General features: G+C 32.9%; 1 protein-coding gene across 1 annotated transcript; it reads right to left on the minus strand.

The window, feature by feature from the left end:
• Positions 1-16,297: 16,297 nt before the first annotated feature.
• LOC127122494 (uncharacterized) lies at positions 16,298-16,885 on the minus strand. The gene is made up of 2 exons (XM_051052816.1): positions 16,430-16,885; positions 16,298-16,321 (listed from the first exon to the last, which is right to left on the minus strand). The coding sequence occupies exons 1-2, from the start codon at positions 16,883-16,885 to the stop codon at positions 16,298-16,300; spliced, it is 480 nt and encodes a 159-aa protein (XP_050908773.1).
• Positions 16,886-18,388: the final 1,503 nt, after the last annotated feature.

An 18,388-nucleotide genomic window follows, 5' to 3' on the forward strand; every position in this document is an offset into this window, starting at 1 on the left:
TGTTTGTGGGGTTCTTACCATTGTCATGTTTTTTCAATGTTAAGTTTGTCTGTAATCTATTAAAAGTTAAAGAATTTTTCTTTTGGTTTTATTCTACTTTTGTTTTTACCGGCTCCTTTTTTCGTAAATTTTGGTAATTAGTTTTTTAGAAAAAAAACATGATTATTACTATGGATCTTTTGTATAAAACTCAGTTGATGTTCCGACAGTCACCGAACTACTCGTTTGAGCATCTCACATTCTTTTTCCTGATGATTAAATATATATGTATATTCACTATACTATTATAGTTGATATTGTGAAGATAGTTAAATTAGTTACACAAATTAGTTATAAAGTTGCTCTCCTTCTAATGTTTTGGTTTTGCTGTTTTTCTAGTTATTATCATTTATTGATTGATTAGCTAAGTCTCGTCTAAGTTAGAATGCGCACACATTTTAGAATTGAATGTAATGCATTAAATCGTATTTTGCATGCTTTAAATAGTATCCTTTGATAAAAGTCGATGTAAAATGATTCAAGTCAAATTAGTCGATTATTTGGGTCAAGAAACACATGAGTGAATGGTTTTAATCATAATAGCTTTAGATTTAATTAAACACTTCATTTTTGTCAAAATAGAAATTTTTTGAAGTGTGATTTGAATTAATATTATGCATGATTCGAATAAAAAAAAGAATGTGAAAAACAAGATTTGCCATTGCCAGGGTGATTCAAATTACAAGCTTCTCTGAATCGAATCAGAAGGAAGCTTGATTCGAATCAAGCTAAAGGTTGATTTGATTCAATAATTCATTTCAAAATCAGGATTGTGGTTTTGTCAGCAAGATTCGAATAACCAAATTCTTCAAGTTAAATCACTTGTTCAAATCAAATGGTCAAATTCAAGGTTTTAAGTTCCTGATTCAAATCATTTATTCATTTGATTCGAATCATATTCACCTCTCTTGACTCGAATTAAAAGGATGTTTTTACTCATTTTTATGTTTTATCTCGAGCACATATATAAACCATTTTCTGTCTTTTTCTCACAACACACATATGATCATAATATCATAACTTTGAAAGTTGTTAAAAACTCAATTTTAGCTTTTGTCTTGGGCTATCCGCAAGTCTAAATGTTACAACGAGAACAATCAAACACGTGGAATATGTGCACCTCTCCTTCCTTGAAAATAAGTTGTTCCACCTCTGAGAACCTTATTGTTTGTCTAAATCCATTTGGTGGATGACCGCAATTCACACCTCGCTCAACACATTCAATTGACAACCACTTCCTCTACATAAGAGGAAGGACGCGCCATTTCTCAGGTATTCAAATCATTTATCATTATCACTTCACATTTCATTCTTAAACATACTTGAATGTTGGAGCGCTAACCTTATAGACCAGCCCCTTCTCCATCACATCAGAAGCTCAAGTCCAACACAACAAGGCTTGCTCATCCATCACCTAGAAATTTTGGTTCTATAATGGAATAGTGGTGTCGTTTATAGGAATCAAAATTTGATTCCCGTGAATCTTTACGTTTATATATCCATTTATCGATCTCCTTAATCAAAGCTCATTCAATCAAGAAATCCATATCTCTTTCCTCATAATTATAGATCTTTGTTTCTCGATATTTCTCCCTCAATTTCAACCTCCTTTCAAACAGATCTCCTTCAAATTCATTAACAATGGTGACATCCAAAGCCACTTGTTCCACCGTTTAACGGAAAGCCACTGTCTTCGCAGCTGAAGCCACCAAAGATCCACTTCCTTATCCTCAAAGAATGGATGGTCAAGTCTTGGTAGTATCTCCGTTCAATTGGTCACAACAAGATATTTTTCTAACTAGGACAAATTAGGGAGTATTCCAGCCTCTTCAATTTATCAGATCCATACAACAATTTCACAAGGGCGGGGCTTCACACCTATCACCACCATTACCTGTAGTAACTAGACACAGGAAATGCTTCCCATCTTTCAACTATTATAAGCTAATCTCCGTGTGTGATAGGTGGAAAAATCACTCATTTAACATAAGCACTTATTAACTTAAAACATAAAAAGTTGCATTAAAAAATCCCAATCTATCATAAAAATGAGATAAACACATGTTTGAACATTTTTACTATGTTATTCATGAGTACATGTAAAATTATCCAAAAAAATCACAAAATGCACATGATGAGTAGCAAAGATCTCGCGGGAAAAGCAGAGGCTCGCCCAACCAAAGACAAGGCCAACACATGCCAGAAACATGACAACCTTTCCGACTCATCATCACCAAGCAACGATATAAGCTCGCTAGGCAAGAACATGCATATATATATATATATATATATATATATATATATATATATATATATATATATATATATATATATATATATATATATATATATATATATATATATATATATATATATATATATATATATATATATATATATATATATATATATATTATATATATATATATATATATATATATATATATTACTTATAGGCCAAGTTACTTCATGTATAATCAAGGCAACTCACCAAGCGAGGTTACAAACACAATGGGCAAGGCAAGGCGGTTTAGAGACCTCTTGACTATCTAACTTCAAGGTGAAGTAAGGGAAGATATTTATTGATGAAGAAAAACGAATCTAAAGGCCTCGTTGGACAAGAACAGTAGAACATAACTTTATAAATAGAGGAATCAACTTGCTCATTCATACCAAAATTCCATCATTTCATAGTTTTGAAGTTAAATTTATTATGTAATAACAAGAGAGAATTGGGAGGGAAACTTCCCAAGAGAGATATTGAAGAATCAAAGGTGGATTCTCAGTTCGAATGAGAAATCATGATGGATGTTATGTTATCTCATTCCTCCTAATTATCACTGTAAAGATACTATGAGTAAGAGTAATTAAATTCTCTTCTTGCATTAACATGCCTACTTAGTGTCTATCCATGCATATGAGCAAGACCATGTCAAAATTTCTCTTGTATGTCAAATCTTCATTCAGAAAGAAATTGCCAGCTCGTCTTCTGAAAGTCTTTTTGTCTTTGTTGGATGCCCCAAGCGGGTACTCCTGACTTTGGATGGAATGCTTAATATCATGATACCAAGGTTTTTCATCTATAACTTCTTTTGCTGCAAATATGTGAGCAGGCCTATCGAGGTGCATAACTCTGATATTGGGCATGTAATTGAAACGATTTACCTTATAAATAGAAGACAAAGTAGCCAAAGCATCTGCCATTTGATTCTCTTCACGAGGTATATGATGAAACTATACTTTATTGAAGAAAGTCAGCAACCTCCTTGAGTAATATTTGTAAGGAATCAAATCAGGGTGACGAGTCTCCCATTCTCCTTTAATCTGACTAACCACTTGTCGCATCTCGAAAAACACGATCCTTCACGAGTTGCTCGCACGCTCGCGAAAAAGATGTTCGAGCAGAGCCGCCATCGAGCTTTATTTATTCTAATGAAGTAAAGGGAAAATGTTGATAAAACCCACGAAAAACAACAAAAAGAAAATGGTCGTCGCAACCAAATTCGGGTTCGGGAGTCAGTTACGCAAGGGGAAGGTATTAACACATCTCACGTCTTTTCTACTCAACGAGAACCACCTAGTTGAATTTGCGATAGAGTGTTAGCTAATGTTAATTATTATCTTCTATTTATCGAGCGAGAAAAAGAAAGAAAGAAAGGAAAGAGAGTGATGCTTTAAACATATCGAGTGACTAAACCTTTACTTGTTACTTGCTCTTGGAGGCGGAAGTCTTTGTTTGTTTCAAATCAATATGGATAAAGCATACTCGTTTCTGGAAAAAAAATTAGAGGTTGCACAAGGGCAGAAAAAAGTTTGATTGGTTGATTGTTTTGTTAGACGACAATTACTCGAATGACCAAGTAAGGCTACTCGTATCCAAGTACTCGAGAAGAGGAATAGAAAGCTCTAGACCATTTCCCTTTTCATCCTTAATTGCAAAAGGATTTAAATAAGCTTAATGTGTTTTGGATGGACGACAAATACTTGAATGGCCGAGTAAGGCTACTAGTATCCAAGTACTCAGAGAAGGGAATGGAAGGCTCCAGACCACCTCCTTTTTCATCCAAGTTTGTTATGAAAATGAGTTTTGACTTAAAGTTTGATTATAAAAATAGTTTGGATGTGGCGGGGGCTAAAAGTTTTTTTTAACAAATGACAATTGCTCGAATGGTCGAATAAGGCTACTCATATCCAAGTAATTAAGGAGATGAATCTAAGGCTCAAAACCATCTTCCTTTTCATCCTTTTTGAAACAGTGTCCAAATATGATTAAGTACTTTGGATTTGATTAGGAAAAAAAACACTTGATGTTGGATCGAGGTTTTTAATATTTGCGTTTGAATTGAAACATAGTGGAATGATTTGAGGTTTTTGAAAATGAAGGAGAAGTGAATATGGAAATGGTTCTAAAATTTTCTTTTAATTGTTCAATGTTGGATCGAGTATTTGTTTTTTTTCTTTTTCTGAAAAGGGGTTGATTTTAATCTTGAGAATTAACAATCAACTAATACAATAAAATAAATGAAAGCAATAAATTTATTACATATTTACGGGAATGAGGATACAGTTTGTGGAATGGGGATACATCAAAATAATTAAATTATCATACAAGTTTTGAAAGACAGTTAAAGAAATAAAAGAATCTCGTTGTGAGAAGGCCCAAGAGAAAACCAAGAGACTCGAAGTAAAAATCAGAAATTAAACTAAAAGAAATTTAGTGATATACTAAGCAATCGTAAAGCGATTCACGTTAGAATCACTCTATATAAGGTCAATCAATAAACTCTATGCGTCCAAGCAATTTTCCGAAGATAAATTGGATTTAAACTCCAAAAATCGTAACGCAGTAATAAATCAAACAACAAACTAGTATATTATTATTATTACAGTAACAGTGCAATTTTTATATCAACTCAAAGTAATAGGAAAATAAGAAAGCTAACACAAAACATACACGCTATCCACAATGAATATACATTTCTGCAGAATCAAAATAGATCTAAAATAAATTTTTATTTTAAAAAGGAATTAAGACACTGTATATATGTATATGCATAAAATTCAATATAAACACAAAAATATATATTTATATAATATATACTTTTAGTTTTAGTGATACAACTAGAGTTTCATTTTGGGATATATGTATATAATATAATGCTTTAAGTTTTTAGATAAATATATATCTTTTAAATTCTCTCTCTCTCTCTATATATATATATATATATATATATATATATATATATATATATATATATATATATATATATATATATATATATATATATATAACTAAAACGGTGGATGAACAGGAACAATGTTTATGTTACTCCTTTTTATTTTTCTCTTTTTTATTCTATTATTTTATTTTTTATTTTTGAATCTAAGGGATTTATGTGAGGTTGGAGTCTTATGATACATTAAGAGAGTGAATCTTATGATTTAGTGAGATAGTGAATAAATATAGAAAATATCTTACTGAAAGAAGAGAGTAACAATCTATTTTTGCTATTTGAAGCAAAACACCTCTTGATCTCTTTGTTATATCTTTGTGGATTCAATTCGAAAAACGGAAAGAGAGGTCCTTTGATTAGGTGAGCAGCAGCTGCGTTCTCCTCTTGTTTTAATCAATCCTCCTTTGTTAGCTTATATACAGAAGTTTAGGTTTTTTAGTTTTATTAAATTTCACAATTACCCTTTGACACCTAAAATAAACTAAAGTGAGATTAAAAAAATGAAAATTGAAATATATTTTAATAAAAATAATAAAATTAAATGAAAGTTTATTTAATTCTATTTATTTTTTCTAAAAGTTTTGACTAAAGAATAAAAATTAAAGAGATTAAAATGAATTAAATTCATATGCAAAAGTGCTAAAATAAAATAAATGCACCGCAATGATCAGCGCAAAATAAACTTCTAGAAAATAGACAGGTTTTGATCAAATTTTGAAGTAAAAAATGACCGGTTAAAAGGCTTTGGATAATCAAAATGCGATTGAAAAAGGAGTCGAAAAAAATAAAACGAGCACGCCATGTTAAACGACGTGAATCGTAGATTAAGAAACCTGACATCTACAAGTTCGATCTTGAAATTTTCCGTCCTCTAATTTGACATACAGTTAAGAAATGATTCGACCGGTCTGTCTGTAGATCCAAAAAATTATTTTGATTGATATTTTAAGCACCATGCGAACCAAAATGCACGTTGTGACAAGTATAAAATGCAAATGTCTGGCGAATGCACTGATTCACTGTCTAAATAAATGCGAACAGACAATCAGACGCAAATGAATCTCTTTTGGACCATTTTCTTCTGATTCTCAAACAAAAACAAAACCCTACAAAGATCCAGATGACGATAATACTCTTGATTATCACCCGCTGAACCTCTGAAAACACGATGGAACAAAAATAAATGATGTTGTAAGATCAAGAAATCAAGTAGTCCGACTTCTCAATCAACATATGACTGAATGAATGTCATCAAGACCAAATGAAATACCTGAAATTCTGACCTCTCGTCTAAACCCTAATTAATACGTTTAATTGATGAAATACACGACAAAATAGAATGATTATACTATGCTGATGCAACCGAAAAAACTCGGGGCAAAATTTAGGGTATGACAGGAGCCCCTATTTAAACATGTTTAACGGGAGGATATGAAGAACTCTTGTCTTCAAGTCATCATGGTGAAAGATAGTTTAAATACCAAACAGACCCAAATTTTTCCCTTTTATGAAAAAGAATGGTATGTTTGTAGTTATGGATGAATGCAACATGGATTAAAAAATACTCTTGATTTCTTAATTAATCGATGGTAATGCTAAGGAATGCAATGAGATTTCGGAAATACTCTTGATTTCGTAATCTTCGGGTCATATGAATGCTAAAAAGTACTCTCGACTCCTTGGAGATGAAAGATTTAAGAGATACTCTTGATCTCCTAACCATCATATAATTGATCGAAAATGTATATGAGTTAAGAAATACTCTTGATTTCTTAATCATGAGAATTTAAATGATATGCATGCTAAGAAGTACTCTCGACTCCTTAGAGATGAATGAATTCAGAAATACTCTTGATATCTTAATCATCATATGATTGAATGAAATGTAAATGAATTAAGAAACGATCTTGATTTCTTAAAGATATGCATGTTAAGAAGTACTATTGACTTCTTAAAGATGAATGCTTAGAGTTAATAAATACTCTTGATTTCTTAATCATGAGAATGCAAATGAGTATGAATTAAGAAATACCCATGATTTCTTAATCTTGGATATAAATGAATTAAGAAATGCTCTCGATTTCTTAATCATGAATGCAAATGTACTAAGAAGTTCTCATGATTTCCCGTATGATATGCAAATGAGTTAAGAAATACTCTTGATTCCTTAATCATGAATGTAAATGGAACATGTATGAATTAAGAAATCCTCTTGATTTCTTAATCATGGATTCAAGTGAAATAAGAAATACTCTTGATTTCTTAGGTGCTATGCAGGTTAAGAAGTACTCTTAACTTCTTAAGTATGAAATGGTGTGAGTTAAGAAATACTGTTGATTTCTTAATCATGAGAATGTAGATGAGTTAAGAAATACTCTTGATTTTTTAATCATGAATGTAAATGAAATATGTATGAGTTAGGAAATACTCTTGATTTCTTAATCATGAATGCAAATGAAATGTGTATGAGTTAAGAAATACTCTTGATTTCTTAATCATGAGAATGTAGATGAATTAAGAAATGCTCTTGATTCCTTAATCATGAATGTAAATGAAATGTGTATGAGTTAAGAAATACTCTTGATTTCTTGATCATGAATGTAAATGTACTAAGAAATACTCTTGATTCCTTACATGCTATGCAGGTTAAGAAGTACTCTTGACTGCTTAAAGATGAAATTGTATGAATTAAGAAATACTCTTGATTTCTTAATCATGGATGTAAACGAAAAATGTATGAGTTAAGAAATACTCTTGATTTCTTAATCATGAGAATACAAATGAATTAAGAAATGCTCTTGATTTCTTAATCATGAATGTAAATAAAAAATGTATGAGTTAAGAAATACTCTTGATTTCTTAATCATGAGAATGCAAATGAATTAACAAATACTCTTGATTTCTTAATCATGAATATAAATTAACTATGTATGAGTTAAGAAACACTCTTGATTTCTTAATCATGAGAATGCATATGAATTAAGAAATACTCTTGATTTCTTAATTATGAATATAATTGAACTATGTATAGTTCAGAAATACTCTTGATTTCTTAATCATGAGACTACAAATGAATTAAAAAATACTCTTGATTTCTTAATCATGAATGTAATTGAACTATGTATGAGTTAAGAAATACTCTTTATTTCTTAATCATGAGAATGCAGATGAATTAAAAAATACTCTTGATTTATTAATCATGAATGTAATTGAACTGCGTATGAGTTAAGAAATACTGTTGATTTCTTAACCATGAGAATGCAGATGAATGAAAAAATACTCTTGATTTCTCAATCATGAATGCAATTGAACTAAGAAACACTCTTGATTTCTTAGATGCTATGAAAATGACTAGGTTTCAAAGAATCATGTTCAACTGCTTTTGACTGACGATAGATCTCAGGGATTTATTTGTTACAAAGTAATTGTTTAACTGTTCTTTAGACGTTCTTCATTGAAGGCAGACACTTCTGGGGAAACTAATGATCATATTCAGCTGCTTTTGGCTAAAGATATCATATTCAGCAACTCTTGGTTGAAACGGCTGCATTCAACTGCTCCTGGTTGAAGCAAAACAAAGTAAAATAAAATAGTATCCAGTTGTTCTTGGCTGAAACTACTGCATTCAACTGCTTTCGGTTGAAGAAAAAGTGTAAAATTAAATAGTGCTCAACTGCTCTTGACTGAAACTAATGCATTCAACTGCTCTTGGTTGAAGCAAAACTGAAAAAAATAAATAGTATTCGACTTCTCTTGGCTGAAACTAATGCATTCAACTGCTCTTGGTTGATGCAAACTGCATAAAATAAAATGGTGTTCAACTGCTCTTGATTGAGACCATTACATTCAGTTATTCTTGGTTGAAGCAAAACAAGGTAAAATAAAATAGTATTCAGCTACTCTTGCCTGAAACTACTTTTGGGGAATAAACAAAAGATTTTATTTGGGGAATAAATGCATGTTCAACTGCTCTTGGCTGATAGAAAACTCCTCTGGGGAATAAGATGGTCCCGGAGACTTGCTGGGGATGAAAGGTTAATGTTATCCAAAAGCCTTAGCATTACTCTCAACTACCAGACTGAATGATCCAATCCAATGTTTCTTCAGAAAGTAGATCAGTACGGAATACCAACCATGTCGGGGATTGAATGAAGTAACCTGTTGGGGAACACAAGATACTCTCTAGGAAATAAACACATAGGAGACTCACTGGAGAGGTACAACATATCAACTCAGGGGCCGAGAATAAAATGAGACATAAGTCAACTTGGGGGGTTGGTGAAACATTTAAAACAATATCAACTCGGGGGTCGAGAAAAAATAAAGAAAACAACAACTTAGGGGTTGACATACATTGATAGCCGGTTATGGAAACAATTAAAAACGAATCCCTTAGTAAAGAGTTTACTAGGGAAGATCTACAAAGGAAGAGTTCTAACAAGACTTTTTAGGGTAAACTCAGTTTGGGGAGCAAAATTAGGAGATGTGTTAGGGATTTACTGAGAATCAATCAGTAGAGCTTGTCTGTTAGGGAGCTCTTATCCATTAGACTCATTGGGATATTTCTAGCTTGTGAAAAGATGTCTATCTTAGAAAAATACTTCGAAGAGAATCGCTGAAGATAATGTTGCTAGGGATACCTTTCTTAAGGAATCCTGCTGGTATGAAACTCGCTTGGGGAGTTCATGAAGTTTTGCTGGAATAAATTCCGGAGGAAATTCGGTGGGGAGATATCTATTGGGGAAACCAAGAAGATTTTTTGTTGACATCATAGTTCAATTGGGAGAATATCAAATCACCTTATTGGGGAAGAAACTCGTCTTGAGAATCAACACTAACAATGACCGACTTCTGAAAGTACTCACTGAAGAAAAGAACTATTCTACTCTTGAGAACACCTCTTGAATATTCATTCTATTGAGGATTATGCTGAACTTCCTTGAGAGGGATCTGAATCCGACTGAATTTTATGCATGATCTATCTTGTATATGATATGCAAAATGAATGTGAATGCATGAATAGATTAGTTAATGCATTTTATGGGTATCAAGCTCTGATTCCCCGACACCATTGGCCTTGAACATTTTTTACACCATGAAGATGGTTTGCAAAACTTTGATTTCTACTCTGTTGCATGACAGGCTTCAATGGGGACCCTCATCTCTAGAAGATTAGTGACCTTTGACTTGTTTAGATTCTGGTGATCGTTTGAGATGCTTCAACCTTTATCAACCTATTGTACCTTAGTCTATTTGGCCTTTGAAAGAAAACTTCTCCTTGAAAAGGGATCTGATAACTATTTTCAAAAATATGACTATAAGATGACTTGCCCTAGTATTTTGAATTCTGCAGCGTTATGCCCTTGATTGACCAAATTTTGGAGTGGCGAGCTTCACTGTATCTGGAAGTGGCTTGCCCTAGTATGAGCCTTGGAGAGACTTGGTGTGTCTCAAAGTGATTTCCCCATATTCATTGAATCCTGAAATGACTTACACCAACTAACTGCTCTTTGGAGACTTTCCTTGATGCTCGATGTCGATTTAAAAATAAAATTATTGACTCAAAAAGTGGTAATTTTAACGTAATGCTTCATGCAAATTTTGAAACCAAACATTATTGAAATGAAGGTCATATACAGTGAATGAATCACTAGTTTTATTTGGCATACGGAAGACAATAGAATATGATATCAATAGGGGTGATTAGAAAATATCTAGGAGCTAGGTCAACACAACCTTGTTGAGTATGCTTTCAAAATGAACCTTGCTTCAATTAGGTATTTTCAAAATAAACCTTGTAATGTGGCTTGGTTCATTGTTTTCAAAATAAAAGGATATAGGCTCAAAGTTTTGATTTTAACCCAACCCAATCTCCTCGATGATCTTTAATCCTACATTCAGTTAATTTGACAAACACATCCAAATTCCAAGAGAGTTTGAAGGTGTAAATCTGATGGCTTGAGAACCAATGATAGTCATTCATTTGAGGTGGCAGTCACCTATCTTCATGTGGTGATTACTGAACTTGATTCTATTAGTAATTTTGGTGACCCTTTGGTTTTTGATATGATGGTCACCTATTTTTATTTTCTATTTCTTTCTTTTCCCTAACTTTTTCCTGGACTGGTTCTTTTGAACTCTCAATCCACTGGGATGCCCCCGTTTTTTCCCTAAGTCAACTTCTTGGTGTTCGACTTAGAGGGTTTTTTCTTTTTTTTCTTTTTGGAAATGCTTGTGACTACCAAGTCATTGGTTATTTGAAGAACAACCACAATTCCTTTGGATTCTTCATGACTATTTTGAAACTCCTTGATGCGTGTTAAGAAAATATGTGGTTACACCTTTCAGGAGTTCAGAATCATTCTCTTAAAATTTGAATGCATAGCATAGTTAACTGAATACTACCCTGCCCGGGGTTCATAATAAAGGGTTTTTTTGTTTAGAAAGAAACACCAACTTCTAGGCTAAAAGGGGTGACGAGGGGTTAACTTCCTTATATCTTAGGTGTTTAGGAGTTTGAAACAATGCCTTAAATCATCAATAAATTTTGTTTGAAAGCATACTTGTCAACAATTTTGGATATTTTTGTTTTCATCAACCTCCCTTAAATCTTTGCTAAAAAAATAGTTTGATAAAGAAATGTGAAGGGGAGAAATATTTTTTTTTGATATAAATGAAAAAAAAAAGAGTGAATATGACATGATTGAATCAGAAAATGCATGATCACTTCATTAATATTATCATTGAAATAAAATAACAATACTTAAAAGCAAATAAATATTCAAAAATGAAAATGAAATTACAAATGAAAAACTGTAATAGCCAAATGATTTCCAGTTGAGGATGAAATCTTGTGTTTGATCCATTGTTGGGTTGGCCCTCTTTAGAGTTGGTCTAGTTTGTTTTCTATCAAGCCAATATCTTCTCTTAACCAAAATTGGCTTTGATCCCCATGGGTCCACGATTTTTCGAGAACCACTTCGAGTCTGATGTGGGTGTCAGGAAATCAGTTGTTCGTTATGGACAAAGGATGGATGAGTTTTTGTTCGGTAAATGACATGCATGATAAATATTGGACGCATATGATATGTGAATGCATAATTTGGTGTTTGATATGCAAAAATGCAACGACATGCCATATATGCATGCAATAAAATATCATGTGCATGTAACAATATGAGGTAACATTGATAACAACAAAGCAACCTAACTTAGATATGCTTCCTGCATCATGGTAGTTCTAAGTTTTATGTACCCATGAAATCCACTTATCAGGTTAGCTCTAAGAGTTTTGGATAAAAAAGTTTCCTAGAGTCACTAGTCCAGCTTAAAAACATTACCGTCGTGACGAAGGCTCATCGAACAATAACATCTTCAAGAGAATCTACTCTAAGTGGGGTCTTTGTTTGTCCCAACGAGGAAGGCTTCTCTTGGTCCAATACTACACAACCACCAAAAATGAAACATGTTCTAAAAAGGTCCCTAGAGTCATCGATCCAACTTGAGAACATTATAGCCATGACGTAGGCTCGTCAGACAATAACATCTCCAAGAGAATCTACTCTAGGCGGGGTCTTTGAATTGTCCCAACGAGGAAGGCTCGTAGTGGACTAATAATACACGACCACCATCTTAATCATAATATTTTCTCAAACTCGGGTAAAGAGCATATCTCACAAATTGCCAATAATCAAGGAGCTCCAATGATACCAAAAGACCATAACAGATAACATATATCAACAACACAATGAGATAATAACAAAAGAAGATAGAAGAAAATAAATCAACAAAGTTAACACTCAACAAAAATAAAACTAATCTACGACTGACTCTCTCAAGCATAGATCCAAGTCCCCAGTAGAGTCGCCAACTGTCGTATCTCAAAAAACGTAATCCTTCACGAGGCGCTCGCATGCTCACGAAAAAGATGTTCAAATATAGTCATCATCGAAATTTATTTATTCCAAAGAAGGAAAGGGAAAATATCGATCAAACCCACAAAAAACAACAAAAAGAAAATGGTTATCGCAACCAAATTCGGCTTCGGGAGTCGGTTACGCAAGGGGAAGGTATTAGCACCCCCCACGTCCATTGTACTCAACTGGAACCACCTAGTTAAATTTGTGATAGAGTGTTAGCTAATTTTAATTTTTATCTTCTACTTATCAAGCGAGAAAAAGAAAGAAAGGAAATACTTAGGATTTTTAATATTAATGTGCTTGACAAGATTTCACAATCCTGCTGCTACGTATCTTCAGGTGCTATGAAGAACTCAAGGCATACGTAGTTCTACTCAAAGAGAAGTCCTGGGTGGGTTGCTTTTAAAAAGAGTGATGATTTAAATGTATCGAGTGACTAAACCTTTACTTGTTGCTCGCTCTTAGAGTCGGAAGTCTGTGTTTGTTTCACATCAATATGGATAAAACATACTCGTTTCTGAAAATGTTTTCAGACGTCACACAAGGGTGGAAAAAAGTTTGATTGATTAAGTGTTTTGTTGGATGACAATTACTCGAATGGCCGAGTAAGGATACTCGTATTCAAGTACTCGAGAAGAGGAATAGAAGGATCTAGATTCTCTCCCTTTTTATCCTTAATTGAAAAAGGATTTAAATAAGCTTAATGTGTTTTGGATGGACGGTAAATACTTGAATGGCCGAGTAAGACTACTAGTATCCAAGTACTCTGGGAAGAGAATGTAAAGCTCCATACCACCTCCCTTTTTGTCCAAATTTGTTACGAGAATGATTTTTGACTTAAAGTTTGATTAGGAAGATAATTTGGATATGGCGAGGGCTAATTTTTTTTTAATAAATGAAAATTGCTCGAATGACCGAGTAAGGCTACTCGTATCCAAGTAATTGAGGAAAAGAGTCGAAAGCTCGGAACTATCTCCCTTTTCATCCTTTTTGAAACGGTGTCCAAATATGATTAAGTACTTTGGATTTGATTAGGGAAAAAAACACTCGATGTTGGATTGAGGTTTTTAATATTTGCGTTTAAATTGAAACAGAGTGGAATGATTTGAGGGTTTTGAAAATGACGGACAAGTGCATATGGAACTGGTTCTATTTTTTTTTTTAAATTGTTCGATGTTGGATCGAGTATTTATTTTTGTTCTTTTTCTGAAAAGGGGTCGATTTTAATCTTGAGAATTAACAATGAACTGATACAGTAAAATAAATGAAAGCGATAAATTTATTACATATTTACGGGAATGAGGGTAAAGTTTGTCGAATAGGGATACAACACAATAACTAAATCATACACGTTTTGAAAGACAATTGAAGAAATAAAAGAATCTTGTTGTGATAAGGCCCGAGAGAAAACCAAGGGACTCAAAGTAAAAATTAGAAATTAAACTAAAAGAAATTTAACGAAATATTAAGCAATCGTAAAGCGATTCATGTAAGAATCACCCTATATGAGGTTGGTCAATAAACTTCATGCGTCCAAGCAATTTTCAGAAACTAAATTGGATTTAACCTCTAAAATCGTAACACAATAATAAACCAAACAACAAACTAGCATATTATTATTATTACAACACTATTGCAATTTTTACATCAACTCAAAATAATAGGAAAACAAGAAAACTAACACAAAACATATATGCTATCGACAATAAATCTGCATTTCTAAAGAATTGAAATAGAGCTAAAATAAATTTTTATTTTAAAAACGTATTAAGACACCGTGTGTGTGTGTCTATATATATATATATATATATATATATATATATATTATATATATATATATATATATATATATATATATATATATATATATATTATATATATATATATATATATATATATATATATATATATATATATATATATATCCTTTTCCATTTTTCTCTTTTTTTTCTATTGCTTTCTTTTTTATTTTTGAATCTAAGAGATTTATGTGAGGTCGGGGTCTTATGATCCATAAGAGAGTGAATCTTATGATATAGTGAGATAGTGAATAAATATAGAAAAGACCATACTGAAAGAAGAGTGTAACAATTTCTTTTTGCTATTTGAAGCAAAACACCTCTTGATCTCTTTCAATTCGAAAAACGGAAAGAGAGGTCCTCTGATTAGGTGAGCAGCGACTGCGTTCTCCTCTTGCTTTAAGCAGTCCTCCTTTGTTAGCTTATATGCAGAAGTTTAGGGTTTTAGTTTTATTAAATTCCACAATTACTCTTTGACACTTTAAATAAACCAAAGTGAGTTTTAAAAAATGAAAATTGAAATAAAAATTGAAATATATTTTAATAAAAATAATAAAATCAAATGAAAGTTTATTTAATTCTCTTTATTTTTCCTGAAAGTTTTGACTAAAGAATAAAAATAAAAGAGATTAAAATGAATTAAATTCAGATGCAAAAGTGCTCCAAAAAAATGCACCGTAATGATCAACAGAAAATAAATTTTTGGAAAACAGATATGTTTTGATCAAATTTCGAATTAAAAAATGATTGGTTAAAAAGCTTTGGCTAACCAAAATATGATTGAAAAAGGATTCGAAAAAAATAAAATGAGCACGCCATGTTAAACTACGCAAATCCTAGATTAAGAAATCTGACGTCTGGAAGCTCGATTTTGAAATTTTTTGTCTGCTATTTTGACATACTGTTGAGAAATGATTCGACCGGTATGTCTGTAGATCCGAAAATTATTTGGATTGATATTTTAAGTACTATGTGAAACAAAATGCAAGTTGTGGCAAATATAAAATGCAAATGTCTGGTGAATGCACTGATTCACTGACTGAATGAATGCGAACAGACAATCAGACGCAAACGAATATCTCTTGGACCATTTTCTTCTAATTCTCAAACAAAAACAAAACCCTACAAAGATCCAGATAACGACAATACTCTTGATTTCCACCCGTTGAACCTCTGAAAACACGATGCAACGAAAATAAATGATGCACTAAGATCGAGAAATCAAGTAGTTCGACTTCTCAATCAACAGATGACTGAATGAATGTCATAAATACCAAATGAAATACCTAAACTTATGACCTTTCGTCTAAACCCTGATGAATATGTTTAACTGATGAAATATACGACAAAATAGAATGATTATGCTATACTGATGCAGGCGAAAAAACTCGGGGTAAATTTTAGGGTATGACACCACCAAGGTTGAATCTCCATATACATCAAAGATCTTAATCCCTAAATCATTGGCTTCTTCATGACCCGTGATAGAAGATTCATATTCTGCCATATTATTCATACAATCAAACATCAATCTTGCAGTGAAAGGGATATTAGAACCCTGAGGAGTAATAATGATTGCCCCAATTCCGTTACCATAAGCATTAACAGCTACATCAAACACTAAATCCCACCGGGAACCAGACTCTGGTCCTTCTCTATGAAATAGTTCATCATAATCCTTAAATTTTAAGTACATAACATCTTCATCAGGGAAGTCAAGCCTAATGGATTCATAATCATCGATCGGTTGGTGAGCCAAATGATCTTCAAGAATACTTCCTTTAACCTCCTTATGAGTACGGTATTCAATATCATATTCAAACAATAGCATCTGCCAACGAGAAATCCTTCCAATCAAAGCAGGATTTTTAAAAATATACTTTATTGGATCCATTTTGGATATCAACCAAGTGGTATGATTAATCATATACTGCCGTAGACGTTTGGTAGCCCAGGCTAGAGCACAACAAGTCTTCTCGAGCATGGAATACCGAGATTCACAGTCTGTAAACTTCTTACTCGGATAGTAAATGGCATGCTCCTTTATACTAGTTTCATCTTATTGCCCAAGCACACAACCCATGGACTCTTCTAACACAGCTAAATACATAATAAGATAGGATATAAGATAGGAGGTTCAAGCAGATATTTCTTGATGTTGTCAAAAGGTTTCTGGTAGTCTTCTGTTGAAACACATCCTTAATATTTATGTAGAAGCTTGAAGATTGGCCCATACGTGGCAGTCACATGAGATCTAAATATGGATATGTACTTTAGACGCCCGAGGAATCCTCTGACTTATTTTTCTATCTTTGGTGTAGGCATCTCTCGAATAACTTTGACTTTATCAGGATCTATTTCAACACCTTTCTGGATGACAATGAAACCGAACAACTTTCCTGAACGGACACCAAAAGTACACTTATTAGGATTCAAACGAAGTTTAAACTTTCTCAACCGCTGAAACAACTTCAACAAATACTCAACATGATTTTCTTTAGTCTTTGACTTAGCAATCATATCATTAACATAGGCTTCTATATCTTTGTGCATCATGTCATAGAAAAGGGTAGTTATGTCTCTTTGGCATGTTGCACCAGCATTCTTTAAACCAAAAGGCATCACTCTAGAAGAATGTTCCCCAGGGTGTAATAAATGTTGGCTTTTCCATGTCCTCGGGTTCCATCTTGATCTGATTATAACTGGAGAAACCATCCATAAAGGAGAAGACATTGAACTTAGTTGTATTATCTACCAACATGTCAATGTGTAGCAGAGGAAAATCATCCTTCGGGCTAGCTTTGTTCAAATCTTTATAATCAACACACATCCGAACTTTTCCATCCTTCTTTGGAACATGTACAATGTTGGCCAACCATTGAGGATACTCAGATGTAACAAGGAAACCAACATCAATCATCTTCTAAACCTCTTCTTTGATCTTGACAGTCATATCGGGACGAGTTCTTCTCAACTTCTGTTTAACCGTCGGACATTCTAGCTTCAATGGTAATTTATGCTCCACAATATCAGTATCTAGACCTAGCATGTCTTGATAAGACTAAGAAAATACATCCACATATTTTCTAAGAAGCTCAACCATCCTCTTTTTAACATCTGGACAAAGCAGTGCCCCAATCTTGACTTCTTTCTTGTTATCTTCAGACCCCAGACTAACCACTTCCAATGGTTATTTATGAGGCTGAATGGTCTTTTCCTCGTGCTCAAGCAAACAAGAAATCTCATAAGGAATCTCTTCAACATCCTCCTCTTCCATTTCAAACACAGGGAATTCAAAGTTGGGAGAGGGCATAGGGTCGTTGTTCTCAATGGGTTTAACGATCAATCTGCACAATGATTTTAGGCTTGATTTTAGAATATGAACAAATAGACGCAC

The sequence above is a fragment of the Lathyrus oleraceus genome, chromosome 2 (genome assembly GCF_024323335.1).
Source record: "Lathyrus oleraceus cultivar Zhongwan6 chromosome 2, CAAS_Psat_ZW6_1.0, whole genome shotgun sequence".
NCBI classification, from domain to species: domain Eukaryota; kingdom Viridiplantae; phylum Streptophyta; class Magnoliopsida; order Fabales; family Fabaceae; genus Lathyrus; species Lathyrus oleraceus.